General features: G+C 36.9%; 1 protein-coding gene across 4 annotated transcripts in view; it reads right to left on the bottom strand.

Moving 5' to 3' along the window:
• Positions 1-128: 128 nt before the first annotated feature.
• Positions 129-25,090, bottom strand: part of LOC136031168 (leucine-rich repeat and WD repeat-containing protein 1-like) — a 43,890-nt gene continuing 18,928 nt past the window's right edge. For all 4 annotated transcript variants that reach the window (XM_065710516.1, XM_065710515.1, XM_065710517.1 and 1 more), the window contains 4 exons: positions 22,169-22,368; positions 20,363-20,570; positions 10,053-10,282; positions 129-2,699 (listed from right to left, as the gene is read on the bottom strand). In XM_065710516.1, the coding sequence (XP_065566588.1) occupies positions 2,440-2,699; positions 10,053-10,282; positions 20,363-20,570; positions 22,169-22,368 (898 nt within the window). In that variant the 3' untranslated portion in view covers positions 129-2,439. The remainder of the gene's footprint in view (positions 2,700-10,052; positions 10,283-20,362; positions 20,571-22,168; positions 22,369-25,090) is intronic.

Here is a 25,090-nt window from a genome sequence, read left to right as displayed (position 1 = left end):
GGTTTTTCAAATTGGGAGTCCACCCAAAAGCAAACTCCCCCATACATCTCAAGTTTGATACAAATTTTTACCATTTTTTTCTTAGCAAAGTCTGGTAATATTGATACTCTAGCATCAAAGTCATAAAACTAGATAAAAACTGTGATGAATGTATTTAATTTAAAATATATGTATAAAAGTACAAATTGTTTTTTAAGCAATATTTTACATCTCCAATTTTCTTGGTTATTCGTCGCCATTACACCACTTCCGTACCTCAACATAGAGGGTCCCCTAAAATTAGATTGACAGACTGCCCTTAAAGTTGAAAAATTCATTTTTACATGTTTGATATCCCTCCCTCCGGTTCTAGGCGTTTAATCCGAAGAAAATACACCCCCCTCCCTTTGAAAATACCCCCCGGTCAACTCCCCCTCCCCCGTGAAAAATAAGGCTTTTCAAATTTGAGAGTTTTACTTAAGTTTTGTTTTTTTAGTTTCCGTAGTGGGAAAGGATTTTGGTACCTGTGCTTCATACCCAATTCACTCAAGTTTACGCTGTTCAAAACTCAAGAACAAACCGGTTTCTTTGTTCGTTTCTTTCAGCTTAGCATGAAAAAAGACAAAGACAAGTGACAGAATAGATAGGAAATACATAAATATATATATATTATATGTATAAATATTCTAAAATATATAGGAAATAAATAGGAAATATATTGCAATTGTATGCACATCCGCTACACTTTACCCTTTCCCCCCTAATGTTACATTGTTCCTAAAGTAACAAAGAAACAGGTTTGTTCTAGGGTTTTACTCATCGTAAACCTGAGTGAGTGGCGTATAATACACAAGTACCAAAATTTTTCATGCAGAAAGAGCCGGATTTCCCGGTATTATTTAAAAACAATAAAAACGATAAATTAAATTAAAAAAAAATTCCAACTGAGAGTAAATCAAACCTTAAAATGAGCAGAAATTATTACGTATATGAAAGGGGTTGCCTCCTCCTCATGACCTCTCTTTAAGCTAATTTTTTAGCTTAAGTTTTTTTAATTAATTTCACAAGTTTTTTTTTTAAATTAATTTCTGGTCGTTTTTCAATAATACCGGGAAATCTGGCTCTCTCTCCATGAAAAATTCCAGTTATTGTGTATTATACACCACTCACTGAAGTTTACGATGTTTAAAACTCGAAAAAAGACTGGTTTCTTTGTTACTTTAGAAACAAGTTTGGGCTACATATTTCCACATGGGAAGGGGGGGGGGGGGGTAAAGCATAGCAGTTCTGCATGCAAAATATGTTAATATAATTATTCTGCATATTATGAAGTAAGAATTGTTTTCTGACTTCAAACTGTTCAAATACTTTACTCCCCCCCCCTATGTGCAAATACATAGCCCAAATTATATATTTCCCATCTATCCTGTCACTCGTATTTGTCTTGTCTCACGCTAAGCTGAAAGAAACTAACAAAAAACTGGTTTGTCCTTGAGTTTTACACAGCGTAAACTTGAGTGTGTGGCGTATAATACACAAGTACCAAAATTCCTTTTCTCTGTGAAAAAAAAAAGACTCAAAGAAAACTCTCAAATTTGGAAAGCCTTATTTTCCACGGGGGTATTTTCCAACGGGGGAGGGGGTCCAGAGGAGCTATTTAACGGGGGATTTCCCGTAGGGGTGGTGGTGTTTTTTTTCGGGGAATTATTTTCCAGGGGGTAAATGCTGGGGGGTGTTTTCCGCAGGGATGGGGGTAAGCACCCCTCCCTTCCCCTCTAAAATCCTTAAAATCCTTGATACAGCCTCCCTTACTAATGCTCACTATTGTAAGTATATATGAGGAGAGCATTTGTTTCGAGAAGTGTTTGACAGTCATATAGAATACCATAGACACATTGGAAAAGAATATTAACACCAAAGGATAGCGAGGAGGGTTTTAGGTCTGGCCTTGCTTCCCCCCAAAAAGATCATTTGCTATTTTCCCATAAGAAATTTCATATACTTTGCACGTTTTTGCTGTTTATTTCTCAGACTTGCCTCCCCCCTCCACAATAAATTGCAAAATAGGTGTCTTGTTTACCCTTACCTATACATAATTTCACAAAAAAAATACAATTTTGCATGATCAATCGTTGCAAGATGATCCCAAGAGCGGGTACATTGTAGTGAATATATCAATGTACATTAAAGTTGCGATCTTAAGGAAAACTCACTTTCAATAACGCACAAAGACAAGGACATCAACGATAAAAAAAAAAAAAAAAAAAAAAAACAAACAAATAAAATCAGTTAAGCCTCTGAGCCAAAATTTCACTAAAGGGTAGAAGATGCAGGACAAAATCGTATGTGAAATATCGTTCTAACATGCAACCGTAGAAAATATATTTTTAAATTTTTTTTTATCTTACATATCAGATTACAATAAAACTTGTTTTATATTGAAAACAAGAGACAAAATCACTATTTCTTGTCAAGAGACTCATGTGCCCATAAGCAAACCAAATTATTGACAGTTACTGATACAATATATCTGGAGTCAGGACTAAAGCATACACGATTAATGCAGCAATCTTCATCCAAAGAATTGATACCATCTACTTTAGGCCACTGTAGATGTTTATCAGGTACAAGTTCCTTTTTTCCTTCAAGCTCCAGTCTCTTCATGTCGTAGAGCCATATTGTACCTTCATCGTCTCCACAAGCAACAATTCTGCTACCATCTTAAACAAACATAAGAGATTATAAACAGAAGAAAATAGCACCAATTAAGACTAAACAGAAAATTTTATCGGAAAGTGCTAGTAAGGTGTACTTTGGAAGATAAAAGGAGAAAAACAGAAACACAGTGGAGTATTGCCTTTAGTTGGCATGATTCGTAAAATTAAAGCTGTTTTTCCGTTTTCCAAAACTGGCAGCAGGGGTCTTTGATTGTAATTCCAGGTCGATTCTAAAAGTGCTTTTTCGGTTTTGAACCTAAGAATTTCCTTCAAATGCTCAGTTAGGCAAGAGAAAAAAGAAAAACATAACCACTGAAATAACTGTGCCCTGACTACCACTAAATAACAGCTGAATAATAGTTATTTGTTCAGCTATCTTATAAATATTTATACTGACTTTGCTTATTCCTTAAAACTGAACTTTCAAGGAGATTTCCAAGTCTCCCAAAGAATGCCCTCTCTTAATGACAATCTATTAAAATACGAACTATAGCCCATAGTAACCGAAAAGTTAAAAACTCAATTTGGAAAGAACAATCAAGTGTGGAACAACCGCCAATGAATATTAAGATAAGATAATATTTATTTTCAAAAGACTATCACAAGCTCTATAGAGCCGAATTCGCTCTATATGTCAGTAAAAGCTAAGAAAAATTCAAAACAGTACATTAAGTCAAACACTTAAAATTAAAAGAAATTAAAAAAGCAAAATCATCAAAGATAAAGGGCAAATCAGTAAACTTATCAATTAAATTGCAAAAAAATTGCAGTAAATCTAAAAAAAATAAAAACGACAATAGAGGAAAAGGGGAATTTGGCAAGTACATAATCACGAATTATTATTAAGGTGTTCCAGAATAAAGGGTATAAAACTTTTACGAAACCTTTCTGTAACAGCATGGATCGGAGAGTAAGTTGGGATTGCTAAGGAGGCTGACCGGGGGAGTCGGAGTCTAATGGGATAGTGAAAATCAGGGAGTAAGTCCTCAGTACAGGGATTGGAAATGACTGATTTAGCGAAAAAGCAGGCAAATTTTTTCCCTCCTTTCTTTTATGGTGGTAATTCGTGCAGCTTTAAGGAAGAAGGAGTATGGAATTTTGCCTTCTTTGTAAATGATCATGAGCGAACGCTTTTGGACCGACTCGATTTTGTCACTAAGTTCATTTGAAAGTTGCGAATGCCAGACCGGACATGCATATTCCAATAACGGCCTGATAAACGATAAGTAACACGGAGGGAATGTTTCTTAGGACAATTAAATTTGTTTAGCAGCTTAAAAATGGATAGTGAAAGATTTGCTTGTTTAAAAATGTTGGAAACATGCGTGTCCCACTTAAGATCATTAGAAATTGTGACACCAAGAAGCTTAACATGTTTCACTAGCATTTCGCTTGGGATCGGGTCGCAAAAAGCAGGGGTAGATTTCAAGAAGTTGATCGCCATTATCTGTGATTTAGTTAACATTGGGTTAGGATTTCAACGGGGTCACTTTTAATATTCCTATGACATACTTCAAGGATCGACAAGTCATCCACATATTTCCATCTTTGGGGGAATTCCTTGCCAATTTCGTTAGTCATGACAAGAAATAATAGTGGTCCCAATAAGGTTCCTTGAGGTATTCCACAGTACCTAGGGAGGGGGTTAGAGAAGGTATTTTTGTATTTTACAACTTTTGATCTGTCTGAAAGGAAAGATATAACAATACTTACCAAAAGTGGGTCAATTTCAAAGTTATCATGTAGTAAACGAATTAGGATAGTGTGGTCAACTAAGTCAAACGCTTTTTGGAAATCGACTAAAACCAGGTTTAGCCAAACATTTGGTTTCTCTAGTTCACTTAGGATCGTGTGAATCAAAGGTACAAGGTAATGGGTGGTGGAGATTTTTCTTAAATTACCAAACTGTCGGATGTCATTGCGTATAATTTTAATTTTAAGCCACTCACAAAGGAACCCTTCGTAAAGCTTAGAAAAAACTAGAGTGAGTGTAATAGGACGCATGTGGTTATAGTCAGACTGGAAGATTTCTTTGGGATGGGTGTTATAAAACCTAGTTTCCAGCAACTTGGGAATTTACCAGATTTTGTAATTTGGTTAAAAATATCAGGTAAAGGTCCCGGAATTGTGTCTGAAAAGGCTTTAATCAAGTCAATTGGGATGTCTGATGGGCAAGTACTTGATTTTTTGAGCTTCCGGATTTTATTTATAACATCAGAGGGAGAAATTTGAGGGAAAGAGGTGGAGGGAGGAATAGTTTGACCTGAGCCAGTGAAAGGGGGGAGACTTTGTACTATGGACGCAAGATGCAGGTTCAAATCGCTAGCTATCTTGTAAGGAGGCTCAGGGAGATGAAAATTAACTTCAACAGGGTTTTTTCCGCCAATCTCTTCAATTTTCCTGTAACATTGTTTGGGCTTGTTAGAATACAAATCCATAACCTTACTATTGTAATACTCAGAAGCTGCCTTTCTCAATTTTCTCTTCAGGAACTTTCTTAGATCATTAGCCTGTGTGATATGTCCTAGCTTGAACAAATTGATTTTTTCCTTATTAGTTTTTTAGAAGTCGCAGTAGTGTAAGGTTTATCGGTAGAGCATATTTTAATTTTTTCACCAGAAAATGGGCTTCATAATTACTCCTCAATAAATTTTGGAGGGACAAAGCCTTGAGGTCGACATCATTTGTTTGGTACACAGGGGACCAATTTTCACTAGTAATCCAAGAGCCAAAATTGTAGAGTCCTGAGTCAATTAGAGGTCTAAAGACGGTTTCAGTAATAGTAAAGGAATGTTTAACTGTAGCTAGTGGAGATAGGAGTAGGCTAAAGTGGTAACTACCTCCGAGAGGGGGAAGAAGGGTGACAGGTCTGTAGAAATTTGACATATTGGTGCATATTAAATCAAGAGCAGAATTGCCTTTGGTAGCAGGGACTTTTACAATTTGTTTTAGACTAAAAGTATTACATATAGACTCAAGTTTTAATTCATTTGCATCACCTAAGAGGAAAATTCCAGCATTTGGGTATTTAGATAGTACATAGTGAGCACTGCCATGAAATTTTTCAATAAAATTAATTTTTTCCGCCGCTCTCTGGCCAGGAGAGAAGTAAAAACAACACAGGACAATCAATCTGAAAGGACGTGAACTTAGGTCGAACACAAACCCACAAAATTTCTTCAAAGGGAGTAAGACAAGGAACTAATATTTCTGAAGGATAAAAATCATTACGGACAAAGAAAAGAATTCCACCCCCTTTCTTACCCAGAGGGTGGGTTTCGGGTCTGAGTTTAATAAACTGGGTGAAATTATTCATTTTTAACATGTGTGTATTTTGAGCGTGTACTTCAGTAATAACGATTATGTCTGATCTATATATTTTAGAAAAGGAGTCTAATTCATTAAGTTTTTCAAAATTAAGACTTTCAGCGTTGCTTAACAAAATTGTGGGAAATTTAAAACGACCTGCAAAGGTACCATTTTTACACTTAACTTTATTTAAATTACAAATGGGTACAGGGGATGTGGTGGGATTCTTAGCGGGGGGCCAGATTAATGTAGTCAGAACAAGGGACCGAGGGAGCACATTTGACTTTCATGGGATGACTATTAGAGTCAACATTGATAGATGAATTATTAGAGTAAGAGAAGGATTTGTCTTGGGGATTTGGGGGTGGGGGACGGGCAATGATGAAGCACGAGGAGAACAATTAGGAGTCATTACAAGACAATTATTGAATGCAATTCAATAATTAATCTTATAACTTTTATTTCTATTATATATTAATTATGAAATTCGTTGTGAAAACAAATTTATGGGAATTTCAAAAAGCGGCCCGAAACCCCACAAAAATGGTGTCGGACTAAAATAAACACTAAACTATGGCCAAAACCCCATTTAGAAGAGATGGAAAAATCGTATTTTCCAAGAAGGAAAACTCCCTTTTTCGCATGGGAAGCAGCGAGGTTTCTCCTTTCTATTGAGTTGTGACAGCGACACTTTGGTTTTGTCGTGTTTTTTTTCCTAGCCCCCCGATTTCAGCTTATTCCTACAAAGTGGTAAATGTCTAACCTCTGCGGTTTTTACAGAGTGTTTTTGACCTTAGGTTTTCAGTCATTGATGAATAAAACTTTGTATCTTGGAAAGCTTCGTAGAACTCTTGCCGGGGGCCAAAAATCTATTGTTTCTACCCATTCCTTTTAATGATTGCAGCTGAGTTTGTCATTCGGTTTTTCGCACTTGAGATTGCGGTAGAGAAATGTTATCAGCTGTGCCCCTTAAACTTGAAAAGCTCTCTCATTGCTAAAGAAATTAGAGTTGATCGTTTGCTCCATTCTAAGTGATGACGTTAGAAACTTGGCCAAAGGCAAAAAGTCAACTTTTGAACTAAGACAGATAGATTTTTTTGGACGACAGTCGAAGGCTCTTAATGAGATGATCAAAGTATATATCATTCATTTTTAAGGCACTTGGTATTAACCAAGTGACATATAGCGATCGCAAATTCTGTCGGTCTGTCTGTCTGTCTGTCGGTCCCGGTTTTGCTACTTTAGGCACTTCCAGGTAAGTTAGGACGATGAAATTTGGCAGGCGTATCAGGGACCGAACCAGATTAAATTAAAAATAGCCGTTTTCCCGATTTGACCATCTGGGGCGCGGGGAGTAGGGGACCCGTTAATTGGGAAAAAATAGAAAAATCGAAGTATTTCTAACTTACGAACAGTTGATCAGATCTTAATGAAATTTGATGTTTGGAAGGATATCGTGTCTCAGAGCTGTTATTTAAAATCCCGACCGGATCTGGTGATATTGGGGGGAGGGGATGGGAAGGGGACACCTAAAATCTTGGAAAACACTTAGAGTGGAGGGATTGGGATGAAACTTGGTGGGAAAAATAAGCACAAGTCCTAGATACATGATTGACACAGCCGGAATGGATCCGCTCTCTTTGGGTTAGTTGGAGAGGGGGGGGGGGGGGTTAATTCTGTAACATTAGAAAAAAACGAGGTACTTTTAACTTACGAACGGGTGATCGGGTCTCAATGAAATTTGATATTTAGAAGGATATCGTGTCTCAGAACTCTTACTTTAAATCCCGACCAGATCTTTGACATTGGGGAGAGTTTCGGGTGCGGGAACCTAAAATCATGGAAAACGCTTAGATTAGAGGGATCGGGATGAAACTAGGTGGGAAAAATAAACTGAAGTCTTAGATACGTGATTTACATAATTGGAACGGATCCGCTCTACCGGGGGATGGGAGTTAATTCTAAAAATTAGAAAAAATGACATATTTTTAACTTACGAAGGAGTGATCGGATCTTCATGAAACTTCATATTTAGAAGGACCTCATAACTCAGATCTCTTATTTTAAATCTCAACCGGATCCAGAGTCATTGGGGGGGGGGGGACTGGAAATCTTAGAAAATATTTAAAGCGGTGAGATCAGGATGAAACTGGATAGGAAGAATGAAACCTATATAAGACACGTGACTGACATAACCGGACCAGATCTGCTCTCTTTGGTGGAGTTGGGGGGGGGGGGTAATGTTGAAAATTGAGGTATTTGTAACTTACGAAAGGGTGACCAGATCTTAATGAAATTTGATATTTAGAAGGATCTTGTGCTTTAAAGCTCTAATTTTAAATTCCGACCAGACCTGTGACATTGGGGAAGTTGGAGGAGGAAACCGGAATTCTTGGAAAACGTGAAAATTGGGGTATTTTTATTTGACGAATAGGTGATCGGATCTTAATGAAATTTGATATTTAGAAGGAATTCATGTCTCAGAGCTCCTATTTCAAATCCCGACCAGATCTTTGACACTGGGGGGAGTTGGAGGGGGAAATCTTGGAAAACACTTGGAGTGGAAGAAATCGGGATGAAGCTTGGTGGATGGAATAAGCAAATGTCCTTGATACGTGATTGACGTAACCGTACTGGATTCGCTCTCTTTGAGGGAGTTGGGGGGGGGGATTCAGTGATTTGGCGATTTTGGCGCTTCTGGACGTGCTAGGGCGATGAAAATTGGTAGGCGTGTCAGGGAGCTGCACAAATTGACTTGATAAAGTCGTTTTCCCAGATTCGACCATCTGGGGGGCTAAAGGGAGAGGAAAAATAAGAACGAATTAGTTATTTTTAGCTTACGAGTGGGTGATCATTACGAGAGCACATCGTGACTCGGAGCTCTTATTTTAAATCCTGACCGGTATTAAGCCTCTGATTTCCCTTTTAAATCAATCTATTGATTCTTAGAATTTTGTTAGAGCTCATAAAATGAGCTCTTGGCTCTTAGCTCTTCTTGCCTCGTCACAAGTGCCATATGAGCTCTTAGCTCTTGTTTTGTAGAAAAATTCCTTCATCAGATATACCCGCTCTTGTTTTGTAGAAAAATTCCTTCATCAGATATACCCGTTTGAAAGTTTAAAGTGTTGACAACTTCAGTAGTAAGGTACACATAAAACCCAAAAGAGGCCAATACCAATTACGAGACATATAGGGGAGTTTTAAGCAACAGTCGGGTGTTAGCTCATAATCATCTTCGCCATTGAGAGGTTCGCAACTTTTCCTAGTTGGTGTACCTATTATTTTTTTCCGGTCTATTTGATGATAAGACCAATTTGGTCCCAGTGGTAAGACATGTAGGAGGCTTGTAAGTAATAATCGGCTGTTAGGCTACAATCATCTTCATTGATGAGGGGTTTGCAACTTTTGCTAGTTGCAAAGAGGGGTTTGCAACTTTTGCGAGTTGGTGTACCTAGTGTTTATTTTAAGATCCTTACTGACTAACAACTTCAGCGTTTGATCGAAGGGAAGAAACAAAACCAATAACACTTTACTCGGTGAAGCCGAAAAAAATTTTGCCGCAACCCCTCACGTTACCAATGCAACGTAGATTTAGTTTTTTCTCCTGCTTCTCCTTTACTTTTTATTTTTATTTTTAGTTGCCACTAGTGGGGAGCTGAAACATCAAAGGATTTTTTTTGAAAGAAAATTACTGAGTGTACATACTTTTTGTAGGTGACAAAGCATGAAATAAAAATTAAAACTCAATTTTCGAGCAAAAATGCATCTTCATACACATGTTGATATACAGCACGAATGGCATCGTAAGTGGTTGCTTTATAAAGCGGTATGGGTAAAGGTGATGACAACGTGGTTTGTTCCTTACTAGGACTTGTTAAGAATAAGCCGAAGGCATTTCATTGTATTTCTTTTAGTTTGGCACCATTCAAACGTTGAGCTTGAAAACTAAATATGAATAATGCCCAACCAAAATTTACCAAATTATTTGATTACGCAGGCGGTGACTATGGCCTGCAAAGATCAAGATAAAAATATATGAAAACTCACCCTTGGACCCATCCATGAAAACATCTTCCCTACTTGCCTTCCGGAATCTAAGTGTATTGAAGAAACTAAACTGGATCGGTCGTTTGTTTGGAAATGGATCCAGAGGAGGCAAAGTAAAAACACTGATGTAATCTTCACCACTAGTCTTTACAGCTAGAAAGTTGTCCACATAAACAACAGAATCTATAAAGTTTTCCTCAGTTTTTATACCCACGCCAACTGGACCTTGTCTGAAAAAGTAGAAAACATTCAAACCAGTTACAGTATCAGGCACCTTTATTCAGCTGCTTAACTAAATCCTTAATTTTTGATTTTTTTAAGAAACATGGCCAATGTTATGGTAAGTGGTTTAAACTTGCAGGAATATAACAGGTAGGTTATAGTCGGTGTTTTAACACGTCTCACTTCTATACTTAAGTCTAAATTTCTGGCTAGTTTCTATTTAGTGCTTAAGTGTCAAGTACCCGGACAAAATGTGGTTGAGCAACACAGAAGTTTCAGAATCATGACTTGTAGTTGATGATAGCTGCGAGTAGTTTATCTAGTTTCTAAGTACTAACAGTTAAATTTCAGCAATATTAATCACAATGTAGTCCTACATGGCTAGAACACTGCAGGCACATAATAAATGAGTAGTTTGAATAATCACTTACACAGCCCAAAATACTACAGCATAGACTGTGTGAAACAAAAGGTACGAAAACATTTCCTGAGAAGTAACATTTCCTGTTGTAGAGTAACACAGAAGTTTCAGATCCATGACTTGTAGTTGATAATAACTGCGAATAACTTACCTTAAATTACCTTAAATCGCATTTGCCAGCGAGATAAGGTGGTAGATCCTCCTGTAGTTCTCGCTGGTGGTGAGTGATGTAATTATGTTGGCTTAGCTTCCCAGTCCAGCCTCCACTCAGCCCTCTCCCAGTCCCTGTCGACTCCAGCCTTGAAGGAGTGGGGAGTCTCAGCTTGGATGGTAGACTCGGTTAGGCTATTCCAGAGGGGGACCACCCGAATGGAAAAGAAACCACGTCATTCCCTTCTCCGACATCCAGGCAGGTGAAGCTTAAGACTGTGACCTCTTGAATTGTTAGCCAGGGAGGGGGTGAAGATCTGGTTCAGGTGACCGGATTTGAAAATTTTGCGTGCCATGACCGCATCTCCTCTATATCTTCGATAGGTGAGGGTTGGAAGTCTCAGAGATCCTAGGCGATCCTGGTAAGGGACATTATTTAAGCCACGGACCAGTTTGGTTGCTCTCCTTTGGACACTTTCAAGGGCTCTTGTGTCCATTTTATTTTGGGGAAAGGCCAAAGTCAAGCCAAACTCAAGGTGGGGACGGACAAGGAATTTATAAAAAGTTTTATAACCACACATGACTTTCTGGTTACAAAAGAACGCTTAATGAGTCCGAGAGCTCGATTAGCTTTTGCAACCTGAGCCTGAGTGTGGCTGTGGAATTTTAAATCTTTGTCCACAATGACGCCTAAGTCTCTTTCCTCGGCAACTGCTTCCAACTGATCACACCCTATATGGTAGGGATGGTTATGGTAGGGGTTATTGTGCCCTAAGTGCAGTACCTTGCATTTCGTTGCATTGAATTGTAGAGCCCAAGTTGATGACCAGGAGGATAGCCTGTCAAGGTCCAGCTGAATGCAAGCTCTTTCTTCTTCAGTTTCAGCAGGTCCAATGAGCTTACAGTCGTCAGCATATAATGTTAAAAGGTTGCATAGATAAGTTGTACAGTCGTTAATATATATGCTGAACAACGTTGGCCCAAGGATGGTTCCCTGTGGGACGCCGCTTATAACCGGGGAAGTGGAGGAGAAAACTGGATCGCCATTATCAGTGTAGATCATGACACGTTGAGATCTACCAGTTAGGAATGCTCCAATCCAATCAATCACATCCTCATGCACCTGATAAGCTTTAAGCTTCAGCGACAGGTATGAGTGTTCAACTTTGTCAAAGGCTTTGGCTTGGTCGAGTAAGATAATGTCTACCGGTTTACCCATATCCAAAATTTTAGTTGCATGATCATATGACTGAATAAAGTTGGTGTCGATTGACCTGCCCCTGCGAAATCCATGTTGTCTATCGCTAATAAGTGTATTTTCTTCTAAATAATTTATAAGAGCATGGTTAATGATACCTTCCATGATCTTGCAAATGGCTGAGGTTAGGCTTATTGGTCGATAATTTCCGGGGTTATCCTTGTCACCTTTCTTAAAAATTGGTATAATATTTGCTGTTCTCCAATCATTTGGTACCGACTTTTTGGCCAGGGACATGTTGAATATTCTGGAAAGGGGAAGGGAAATGTGAGCAGCAGATTCTATCAAAAGCCGAGGGTGGAGATTATCAGGTCCAGCAGCTTTGTTGGAGTTTAAACTTCTTAGTATTTTAAATACATCTTCTTGAGTAATGATTACAGGGGACATTGGGTTGTGTACTGTTACAGGAGGTATGGTTGGGAGTGTAATGTCAGGTGGCTTAGAGGTGAAGTTTGTGCAAAAGCTGGCATTCATGCAATCAGCGATTTCTTTCGGGTCAGTAGTACTGGAGCCATCTGATTTTTTTAGCCTGTTGGCGCGTCGACGGGAAGGGTTGTTAGCAGTAACATAGCGCCAGAACTTTTTTGGGTTTTTCTTTGACTCATTTGCAATAGATTCTTCATGGTCTTGGATAACTTTTCTTGTCATGTTTCTCAGCTTGTTTCGGAGCATGGCGAATTTGTTGTGATGGTTGTCACACTTGCATTTTAGGTATTTATTCCATGCTCTATTTTTCTTTCTGATAATTTTCTTAATATTCCTGGGAAGGTATGGAAGAGTCTTTGGTTTATCTGACCAATAACCTTTGTATGCTTCCTACATGCACCTAGTAAAGTAGACTTAAAACGATTCCAACTAGATTCAACGTCTCTCTCATCTGATAATCCCCCATCCCAATTTATATTAGCTAGTTCTTCACGGATTAAAGCGTAATTGGTAAAAGTTCTCTTAAGTTTATCATCAGGACTATGGTTAATATTAATGTCATTCATTATACATATGTGGTCACTTGCACCAATAGCTGGGAGGTAACAAGTGGAAGTAATCCTCTCAGGGTCATTTGTAATAAGGAGGTCAAGTAATGATGGTTGTTGTGAATGTCTAAATCTAGTGGGTTGCATTATTATCTGAGTTAGGAAGTTGTCAGCAAGGGTTTGGGTGGTTGTGTAGGAGGGGTTATTAGGGGGTGAGTATCCAATACCTTCAAACCAACGAACTTCTGGCATATTAAAATCATCATAAAGCACAAGTGATGAATTTAGATTACATAAGATCTGTATTACGTTAGAAACTGCTTGGTGAGATACTAGTTGGTTTGGAGCTGATCGGCTACGGTAAAGCACACCAATATTCACAATTTCAAATCCAATTAAAAGTCTAACTAATACATGTTCCACCCAAGTATTAGTAGGTTGAGAAATAGAAAAATCAATTTTATCTACCTTAATTCCAAGCCTAGTGTAGATAGCCACTCCTCTTCGACACAGGTTACTATCTAGGTTGCTCAGGAGTAAGTATCCAGGGATTTGAATATGTGTGTCATCCAATTTGGTCAAAGAGTTCTTAGGACACGCCTCACAAACACAGAAAACATCTACATCCTTTTCATAAAGTAACACTTTTAGTTCTGAGAGTTTTGGCACTAAAGAATCAGTTCCGGCTTTGTAACTCTGATATGGATTTTCGTCGCCCGAACTAGCAGTGACGTAGTTGGTCTCAGACGAATCAGATGCAGCACTTGATGGAAAGACAGAGCTCAAAACCGAAGCCGCGGAAACAAAGGTTGAACTTATAGAAGTCTTTCTGGCTAGGCTTGATGCATTATTTGCACTATTTACAAGGGATATGGGTAAGTCTAGTGAACCATCGAGCGAGGGGGGGGGGAAGGACTCCCTCCCCCCGGGGGATCACGTTTTTTGACACGATGGCGCCATTACGGATGACAAGGTTTTTTTCACCGGCTGCTGCACGCCTCTTTATCGCTTCAACTAGTTCTTTCCTTCTCTGGCGGTCTTCATTGGATGCATCAGCAAAGAAGGAGATACTCCCCCTCCTCGCTCTTGAGGCCTTCAATATATCCATTTTTATTTTGTAATTATTTATAGAAAAAAGGATTGGGTTGGGTCTGTCTATGGTACTTGCATTCTTACCATTAGGTAGACGTTTCAAGTTAGTAATAGCCCCGACATTAATTGAGTATTCATCTTTTAAGTAAGTTGAGATGAACTGAGCATCGTTGGTTTGCAGAGGAACGCCATAGGCAATCAGATTAAGTCGTCTTCTGTTTCTGTCTTGCTCTTGTCTCACTATTTTGCGGACGTCTGTTTCGAGACGGGTGGTTATAGAATTTTCCACAAGTTTCTGCACATCATCTATGGAAACCTTTGATTGTATAGCCGTCTCAAGCGTTTCCACCTGAGCCCTCACAGTGTCCAAAGAAGTCTGCATATCAGATCTGAAACCAGCAAACATGTCACGCATTTCACTACAATGGGAGTCGAGAGTGCTTTTCACTATATTTGGAACATCAGGCTTACTGGAACCTGTTTTACATAATGGACATGTCCAAATACTTCCAAGTCTTTCATTCATTTTGCAGAAAATGTTGTATTCGGCTGTACTCATTCCTAGACATGTTGCACAGAGCCATTTATCACATTCATCACACTGAATGGCTGGCGAGGACTCACTCAGAACACAACCAGAGACAGCACACTTATCGACTCCTTTTTCGGGTGTTGCGGGTTTTGGGCGTTTTGAGCTATTGGACGCCATAATTTCAGAATGAGCGACAACGCTGGGCGGAAAAATTCAACACTGATAACGCTTAATGAAGAACGGGAAGATGTGCAATTCCCTGGAGAATTGAAAATAAAATGAATTGCCCAAAAGTCTAAATATATCAATCACAGCACTGAGGTAGGTCCCTTACATCAACACCAGGGTAACACAAGACCAGGGAAAATGCAAAAAACAGTTTTATCTCACAGTTTAATACATCCAGGGTTCAAATTTATGCAGCCACATGGATTTGACACTAAGTGTCAAATTTCAGCGATATTAGTCACAATATAGTCCTACAAGACTAGAACACTGCAGGCACATAAGAAATGGGTAGTTTGAACAATCACTTACACAGCCCAAATACTACAGCGCAGCCTGTGTGAAACGAAAGGTACGGAAACACTTCCAGAAAAGGCATTTTTGCCTTAATGTAGGCTCTACCTTGATATATATATAGACTAAGAGTACTTGGGGTTTTATCTGGAAGGTTTTTACTCAATGCAAATGAACTACTAATTTCTTTGTGTACATTGTGCCAACAAAGGTTGTTACATGCATTTACTTCAAAAAGCAGATGGCAGCAGCATATATGATAATTCTTTTTCTCTTTCATAATCCGCGTTCGTAAGTAGAGAAATATGAATGTAGGAGTCTCAATTAAGACTGCTGAAAATATGTATATGGAAATCCAGTGGTCCTAAGTGGTCCAAGATCTTAAGTGGTAATTGTGACCTCTAGCTGGGCCACTTTTTTCTTAACTTGTCACTTACGCCCTCTTTATTTATAACATTGATAGAATGTTCAACTAAAGAGAGAGCGTGTCCAAATCCAGACACGCAAAAAAATTACACACATACATTCTGGAAGAAATGTCGTTAACTAGTCCGAACTAAATAACGTCATTTATTCTTCAAAAACTTGGAGATTTTATCTTGTCACTGAAAAATGAGAACAACTTTATCCGGCTGTTGTCTTCCTCTGAATCTTCTCCTTATCCTATACACAAATTGGATAAGCAGTGTCAGCCTTTACAAGTCAAATTCTCAAACGTATGACAGCTGGTCCATGTAAGATGTTTATCAGTTTCACTGCACAGAATAAGATGTTTCCTGTGTAGTTGGTTCTTATATATGTTCTAACTAGGACAATTAAAATATATTCTAGGCAACAGTTACAACAGCCCTACCTCTTCTTGTTATTGTGCAAAATGCGAGCTAACTTCTTTTGGTTTTTGAATGCGCAGTAGAAGAGCAGGTATATGAGAATATTTCTTAGTGATCACAGATGAAAAGAAAAGGACGTGTATAACTATTTCCTCGGTAATCTTGGCTAGGGGAAAGTATGCACAGCTTCTATAGGCAAAAACGCTATATTGGAGCTATAAAAGCTATATAAGCTCTTTATTGGACCCAAAACCAGTAGCAGGACTTTTGCCCAGCCTTTAAACAATTCCCCTTAATGGGTGAAATATAATTCCACACAAAAACTTTAAGTTTTAAATTTTCGGATATAGAGCTTCACATCAATGTTACGAGGTATTATTTGTTCTTGACCGACCTGCAAGCTACGCGGAGCTGTAAGGAGTCCACTGTAGGCATCTTGCATTTAGCCCTCTAGGAAGACTCCTAGCCTAACAATGTGCATAGGATGGTAATATTGGTGAATATAATAATGGTACTATTGTGCCAAAGCAGAACACCTAGCAATGGTAAGGTGCTCGTGTCATTTACAGTGCGAAGTCCCAGAAGGTGGAGCACTTTAAGAGTGAATTGTCATAAACAGACGGTGGATTATCATGCCCGTGAATCACTAATGCGACAATAAGTGAAAGTCTTGCAACAAAAGTGCAACTACATCAAAAGGGTATTTGTGAAGTCGAAAAACATTATGTTGCATATCTACCGCTTTATTTGCATTCAAACGGCTGTGATGAATTTCGATAAATGTTATTGTCTATCTTGTTCAGAGGTGAGACCTTATTTCGCAAGCCTTAGTGACACTAACTGCTCCTACTACCAGCCTTTAACATACCACTTTTTTACCAAAAACTACTCTCTCACCGTGATTGAAGTTTATTTTACTCACAATTCTAAAGGATGAAGAAATGACTTTACAATTTATCAGCCTTATTACTGGCTTATGTCCATCTTATACCAGCGTTCTAAAAAAAGGAACAGAATTGGTTAAAAAAAAACTTAATTCAAGGAATAATTTAAGCAAGGATCCCGAACCAAGACGAAATAAGGAAAATGCAGAGAATTATCATTTTGAAACGCGTAGCAGCAATTCCATTTAACAATTTATGATGAATGTTGGAGCTGTTTCAGTGTTATGAAATGGTTGTCTGAATAGTTTCATGACAGTGTTTGGATGGACTTTTCACGAGTTTTCCCAACAAGAACCGTGACTGCAAATAGCGTTACAAGGTGAACATCAGAGGTGGCACCTTCGCAGAAATTATAGCCAAGTAAACGACATAGAATTCAACTTGATCTTGAGCAAAACATTTTTCTTTGTGTTTTACTAACTTTGGTGGACTTCCTTGGGCTAATTAATATCCTCTTACTACGTTATTTTTTTATGGGATTACTTAAATGTTTGGAGGGACGAAAGCATTATGATGAATCGAAGGTAATCGGCCTTTGATTGCTTGTACATAATATTGACTCCTGGTGAAAAATCTAAAAGCTGAAAACTGTGTGTTGACCGAGACGGGCCCGTGCTTGTATAAAGCCTCTATTCAGCTGGAGATAATAGGGACGTCCCACAGCCCAATTGCAAGTTGGCTCAAGCTATGTTTTGTAGATTTCAGAAGCTTATGTTGGTTCTTGGCCTGAACTAGTGGTACACTTTGTTTTTATTGGGGTACTATCAATCTTAATGATTTGAATAATACGAGAATTATTGCAGTAACCGTTATAAAGTAGAAGGACAACTATCGTATCAGCGTTTTGAAGTACGAACCTAAATGTGATCAGCAGAATTTATTAGGAATTTGAGAAGCTCTTCTCAAACTGTTAGGTAAAAACTAAATAGGTTTCGTTGGATTTATTCATTTAGATACGTAAGACGTGGTCATTAAAGGCTTATTATTTAAAGTATTAAAGGATTCTTGATGAATAAGAAAGACGCGTCCTCTATAGAGCTGATTGACGCAGATAGTAATGACTCAGATAAGGTTCACACACAACTGCAGGAACACGTATACAAGATCCCTGATCAAAGCAGGATATTCTTATTAGGGGCTTCAATGTCAAGGTTGGTGTAAATATTGATAGATGAAATTATTACCGAAGCCAAATTTGTGTAGAAAAAGAAAACAGTAATGGTAAGACACTCGATTCCTATAATTTTACAGATACCATAATATAGTTTTAATATCACCGTCTAGGAGAGCCCAGAGTTAATCTAAATGTAAATGTGAGGAAAATTAACTACTAACCAGGTATTTCTGACGTTGACAGACACTAGGAAAAGAATTTGAGAAGATCATTCCAAAAACCGTTGGATATAAAATCGGAGACTTCAGGATTCAGAAATGTAGAACATGGGTAAAAGGTTTTACGAACATTATCGCCAGAGTAGCAGGAGATATTGTAAGGAGTTAGAAAAGAAGCAAAGAATATTTGAATTAAGATAAAAGCTCGGTAGATCAGAGAAAGGCCTTATAAAAGAAGTTTCTCAGTGACCGGTTTCACAAGTATGAGAGGAAAGTGGAGGAAGCAAGAATGGCATGTAACTATGAACAAAGGAACGTAAATGAAGGCTATAGATAAAACTGCCGAGGACCTGGAATGTACAACCAGGTGATGTTACTGTAAGATAACGTTTGTCATGTTAGCAAACTGAGAATATTCAGTCAGGATGTGTCCAAGCGAAAGATCCGGCCAATTAGAGATAAAAGCATGAGAAGGGGAGACGGCCACAATATTTCGCAAAAATTTTAAACATCATGTAAACGTTGAAATAAATTAAACAAAAAATAATGAGAAAACCATTGATACTCAAAAAGTGAATGAAGATTTATTTCTAAGGGAGGAGCTAGAGTGGTACTAAAAAAAACAATAATACTTTAGGCACTGATAGTATAATAAACAAGTTTTTGAAGTAGGGTATGGATTGAATAGTAAGAAATAAGGTGCCGAAGGTTATGGGCACAATTTAAGAAATAAGATGTCGAAGGTTATGGGTACGATTTTTTACAAAGGAGAATTACACAGACATTGTAGAAGGACTTTAATCAAAACTCGTTATAATAAATATGATAGGAGGGTAGTATAGACGCATCAGCTTCATTCCTGTTGGAAGCAAATTAATTAGCATGGTGATACTTTTCAGCTTATGCTGCAGATTAAGTTTTAAAAGAAGAAAAATGCAGTTTTAGGAAGACCTAATTTTTGGTCTTAGACTAGTAACTGAGAAGCATCTGAATCATTAGACGCGTATACTCCTAAGTTCTACAGATTATAAGCGGCTATTCGGTTCATCTAATATAAAAACTATTTTGATGAATCCATCGACATGTGTTATACGAAACATTTGTAGTTAAGTGATCAGTGCCATATACAGGAATAGTAGTATTACAGTTGAGGTAGAAAGGAAAATTAAAAGTTGATTTGGTTTAAATAACGGGCCGAATAAGGTTGTGTTGAATCTACCTTTTATGGATTATTTTTAAGTAGTTTGTCGTAAAGAACATAGCAAAGGCTATGAAAGAGCATGGCACCAAATGGGAAGGTAAAGCTCTCTTAGAACGTTATCCAAATGACTTGAGGGCATTAAATAAAAAAAATTTAAGCGAAATGAACAGATACTTTGGATGTATAAGGAGTTCCAGGTGCGACAGTCCGTTTGAAAATTAATGTCAAGAACAATAACTCGCTCAAATTAGAAATAAATGAGGACTAAGATGTGATGTTAGGCAACTGAGGAAATCAACCAAGTAAAATATTACTTACAAGGAATCATTATAAGAAAGGATCGCAGATTCACTGATTCACTTTTGCAGATTCACTTTTGCTATACAACGTTGTGTGAAAATCTAACTTGTACATCAGTTGCAGTCTACCCCCTTTTTTTGTTATATTAAATCTACTACCATTCCATCACTTTTTAACCATAAATGTTGAAAACAGATGAAAGCTAATATCTATACCTGAAAAAGTGCGCTCTATATTTCTTTCTGGAATAATTTCACAAGTTTCGAAATGATTGGATTATATGCTTCAATTTTCTTTACATTTTACTTATGGTGGACAGAAGAAGAAAAGCCTGACCATCAGCTCATTAATTAACAAAAAAATTCATCCCTTTTTTAATAACTTGTATATTCAGCTACGGTAAGTTTCAATGATACCCTTCCAGTAGAATCCTAATCGTGTATTTAACACACATCTTTGTTGATGTAGCACTTCATAAGCAATGTGAAACCCAAAACAGAAATTTAAGGTACCAGAAATTATTTGTAAAACTTACAAATTTAAAGTCTTATCGGAACATTTAGCCTTGAAGCACATCAGCATATTATCGTAAGATGCCAAGATACATCCTTCAGAAATTTCAGTCAAACTCCGAATCGTTTCTTTATTGCCTGGGCTTAGTATTCTCAATAGACTGGGTTCTTCACAGCCGTATGATGGAGGTACCACATGCCAAATATATATTTTACCAGAGGCAGCACCAGCTACAAAATACAGTCATATGTAAGTAAAATTAGTGTAATATTTTGCATTTCACAAGCTCACGAGAAAAGAAATATTGACAAGCGAAAGTTTGCTAGTTGCGATTCGCAAAAACGTATAATCTGGTGCAAAAACATAAACAAAGGTAAAATGATCCTGAATAATCCGTGGCCATAATTTATAAATTTTACATTTCTTTACTTCGACTGTAAGTTGATGTATGAAGTTTGCACTCAGATCGAGAGACAAAACCAGGAGAAAATGACTCTTTTCTTGGTTATTTTCATTAACAATTGTAAGCAAAATTTCTTATGGAGCTTTTTTTTTTTTTTTTTTTTTTTTTTTTTTTTTTTTTTTTTTTTTTTTTTTTTTTTTTTTTTTTTTTTTTTTACAGATCTATGAGTCTTGTAAAATACCAATGAGTTCAACAAGCTTCCTACTCAGCTACTTATGTCTTTCGAGGTGTGGAATACAGGTGTGCTTCCAATTGCCAACCTTCAACAGAACCATGATAACTTGAATTTTGAGTGTTTCAGCAAATAGTGATTGAAATGGAACTTGGGCATGATTAAAAATCATTTAACACACGGTTTAAATAAAAAAAAGAAGAAATGAATGAAATGGTAAATTTCCAAAATGAATAGAAAAATAAGTGAGAGTGATGATTTAAAATTATTTGGTATCATTCTGCTAAGGGTAAATTCATTTGAACTAGCTAGAATGGTTCAATAGGAATGAATATCTCCCCCATAAAAAAGTAAAAGCATTATTTGTTCATCTAACTAAGCCAATTGTTTCCAAGGAAACTATCATTTTGTTGTAAATTCATTTATTTCTTAGAATACACGGCGAAAAAAAACTATGAAACTCCGATCTAGCATAACAGAACATGGCTTTGTTGAAAGCAAATTTTACATAGTTCTTCAAGCATGCATTTAACAAAAAGTAAACGAACCTATTTTATTAATTTTATGCCCCTCAAAACAGGCCTCCAAAATAGAGATTTGAAACCAGCTAAAGGCCTGAGGTAAAACAGAAATAAAAAAAAATCAGCCATCAGGCTTTGTCGACTTCCATATGCCTTTTTTCTTTGAAAAAAAAACTGTTAATTGGAACAACAGCAATGGAAAACGGCAGCTATGGGATCAACAAATAAAGAAGCGAGGATTTATTATAGATTGTATCAAAAGAAAGTGCTCTTACTAGAAAAAGCATCTATCCATGACAGGCCTTGCTGATTTAGCATACGACAAATGCTTTAAAACAAAAGGAATGCACTCATAAGTGATGGTAACACTACATACATTTCACCAGCCCAAAGAGTATTTGCCGGCAATGTGTTTAGGAACTAAACAGAGGAGCAGATAAGACTGATTTGAGATTAAAGAAGAATGGCCATCATGCAGAATGCAAAAAAAGAAAAAAAAAACAGGTTAAAACTACAAAAGTGGAAATAAATATAAAATTTTTCTGGAAGCGACAACAGTTATAGTTTTATTGTTTATTTATTTGATTAATAGCTGAAAAGCGACACGACTTAAGTCCACATTTATAGGAACTATCAACAGTAAGAATTTTCCAGAAAATGATCTGCTCTTACCATATAAGAGGCTAGGGTTTTCTTTATCAAAAAGAAGGGTGTACACACTCTTTCTCACTTTGGTTGGGATGGTAAAAGTTTGATACAAACTTCTAGTGACCAGATTCAAGGTATGAATTGTGCCCATTGCACCAGCAATGGCAAGAATTAAGTCTCCATAATCTTCGAAAAATGACCAAGAAAGAGCATAGAATTCATCCCTGGAACACAAAAATAAATTTACAAAGAAAAAACAATTCCATCCAAAAAATATTTACTTTAATACCTCAATGCTAGGTTTATTTGTCCTCAATGACATTATTTCCAGACCTTTGAACTACGCTGAACAAATTAGCTATTTTAATTTATAGTTGGACGTGTTTGAGGAAATGATAAACGTGGGCGGGGGGGGGGGGGGGTTGCTCTACAATCACTTTTAAATATTAAAGCCGAAACATTTAGAGTTTTATAATTTTCTGACACAAAGATTATTCTTTCAAAGTTCAAGGTCTTGTTGAAAGTTTTCCCAATTTTCAAAATTTATTTCGTTTTAATTATGTATCAAACTTTAGCTTTGGTAGAACAACGCTTTAAGAAATTGAATTCAATTAGTGTGTATACTTTTCGAAATGAACTATAATATTTTTTTTAAACGAACTATCGTCTCCGCAATAACGGGGAACTTTTACCCTCTCAGCTCCCATACTGTAACCTTCATTCCATTCAAACTCTTAATTACCATTCATTTTATTTATGCTCATTGTTGGTTCAATATAGTACTTTGCTTTTATTTGAAAAACTTATTTTGTGGAAAAAGTTTCTTTTTAAATTGATTTCTGTTTGTTTTATATTGACACAGTCTTTTCGGGGGGAAAAAAAAATAGTAGTTTAACTTCCCATTTGTGTGCTGGAGAAAATTTTCAATATCTTTTAACAACATACACCCTTTTAAAAATCTGGACGAAAATAGTAGTGTTTTTAAAACAATATATTATTAGAAAATAATGGAAAATAATTAGAAAATAATTTAGCTTTATGCCTCCTCTATTTGTCCTGAAATATAAAACTTGATACAATTCGTAACAAAAATCTATCTGTGCTCTTCAACCGCATGGATACACTACACTTTTCTGATTGAATTAAATTTTAAGAGCAGAAGTAGCAATAGAAGTAGCATCCAATGTTTGAATACAATACCCTCAGTCGTTCTTGGAATACTGCTGCGATATCTTATGGGCAATCAGCATATACACAGTGCATTTTTATTTAATCTTAAGGTAACATTCATTTTTTAATTATAATGGGCAAATTGCATAACTATGGGGAGTTAACCTATGCAATAGCGCTAGAAGTACAGTTACAAGACCGTTCAGCTATGCTGAACAAAATGGCATCCTTAAATTTTGATTGGAAAATTATGAGCTAAAGAGGAGGACTGATTCCCCTCCCAATCACCTTTGACTCTTAAAACGGGTACTAGAATTTGGAATTTCCAATCAAATTAGCTTTTTCAAAATATCAATGATATTACTTACTATGATAGAGCAGCGCCGCCTATGATATTGTTTATATACCCTTCTAATATTTGCATACGTAAGGTTTTTTGAATAATTGAAATTCCCTCTAAATGTTTCAAATTAATGCCCCTAGTGTCATCAGCTACTGTAATCGTAGAAGTAGTATTAAAAGTATTCACATAGTGTCTTCTGGCTAGTTCAAAATCTGTCACAACTTAACCTGAAAGGTTTAACTTAACATTGTAAGTCGTTATTGTGATATTGTTTTGTCACCCTATTGACAATCTGCACGATCATAGTTCGTTTTGATTGATTCAGCATCTGTCTAAATATTTGTTTAAAGCTTCACCTAAATACCCTTAGCTTGTATAGTCGCAACAGTTGTAATAGCAGTAGTAGCATTATAGTCAGAGCGCCAGATTCTGTACCGTGGACCCACCCATGCCGGAAGGTACAAAAATGCTGAGGATAGATCCTAGGGTAGTCAACCATGCTAAAAATGAGTATCGTAGGGCGCATGTTCGCCGTTGGGGCGTTTCTGAGATATAGGTCAAAAACGCCAAATTTAGCCCATAACTAAGTGTGACGATTCAGGACTTTTTGCGACTTATTAGGTTGAGGAATCTGGCGTAATGTTATATCAATCGAAAGAAGAGATCTAGATCTACAAGAATACGATTTTTAAATTGAAAAAAAGACACTATTTTTTTCTCTAATTACTGCAGTTTCAAAATAAGTGCTGTAAAATTCAACAAATATCTCAAAGAAAGGCTAAAAACTCGAAATTTCTTCAAGGTAACAATTTTTTTACATATTCGAAAAGAAAGCCCATTCAATTCCGTACAATTTGAGATAAAAACATATAAACTATTTTTATTTTTAAAAGGTCTGCGATTTTTTTTGTAGTGTCACTGAAATGATCACTAGCCGCATCGCGAAAAGGGACATAATATTATTTTTTTCTTCAAAGGGTAGGAATACTTCAAACTTCCTAACTGTTTAAATTTTTAACTTGTACTTAAAAATAAAAATAGGTTTATAAAAATGCTGACTAAAAAAAGTGTTTTATACACTTTTATATATTTCTAGAAATGTAGTATATTTCTGGATATTTGTAGTATATTTTTATAGAAATATAATATATTTCTGGTGTACTAAGGCGTCTACAACTACCTTTTTGGGACCTGATTTGCCAGTAATGTGACTGAGCTATTCACTACATAAAAAAAATTCTGCTTCACAGATGGATTCAGTCAGCGCATTGGAGTTGTCTTACTCGGCCTGCCCGTAAAATTGCGCAACAGTAACTGATTAAGGACCTGTTGTAATTAAAAGTAAAAGTTATCAAAAAAAATTTTCACAAACATTCCTCATTTTCTTCTTCCAAGAATTCAGATGGGGCAAGGTCAGACTCCCTGCATGCCCT

This window comes from Artemia franciscana, chromosome 9 (assembly GCF_032884065.1).
Source record: "Artemia franciscana chromosome 9, ASM3288406v1, whole genome shotgun sequence".
NCBI lineage: Eukaryota > Metazoa > Arthropoda > Branchiopoda > Anostraca > Artemiidae > Artemia > Artemia franciscana.
The sequence above is the reverse complement of the archived record's forward strand: the minus strand, read 5'-3'. Positions and strand labels throughout refer to the sequence as shown.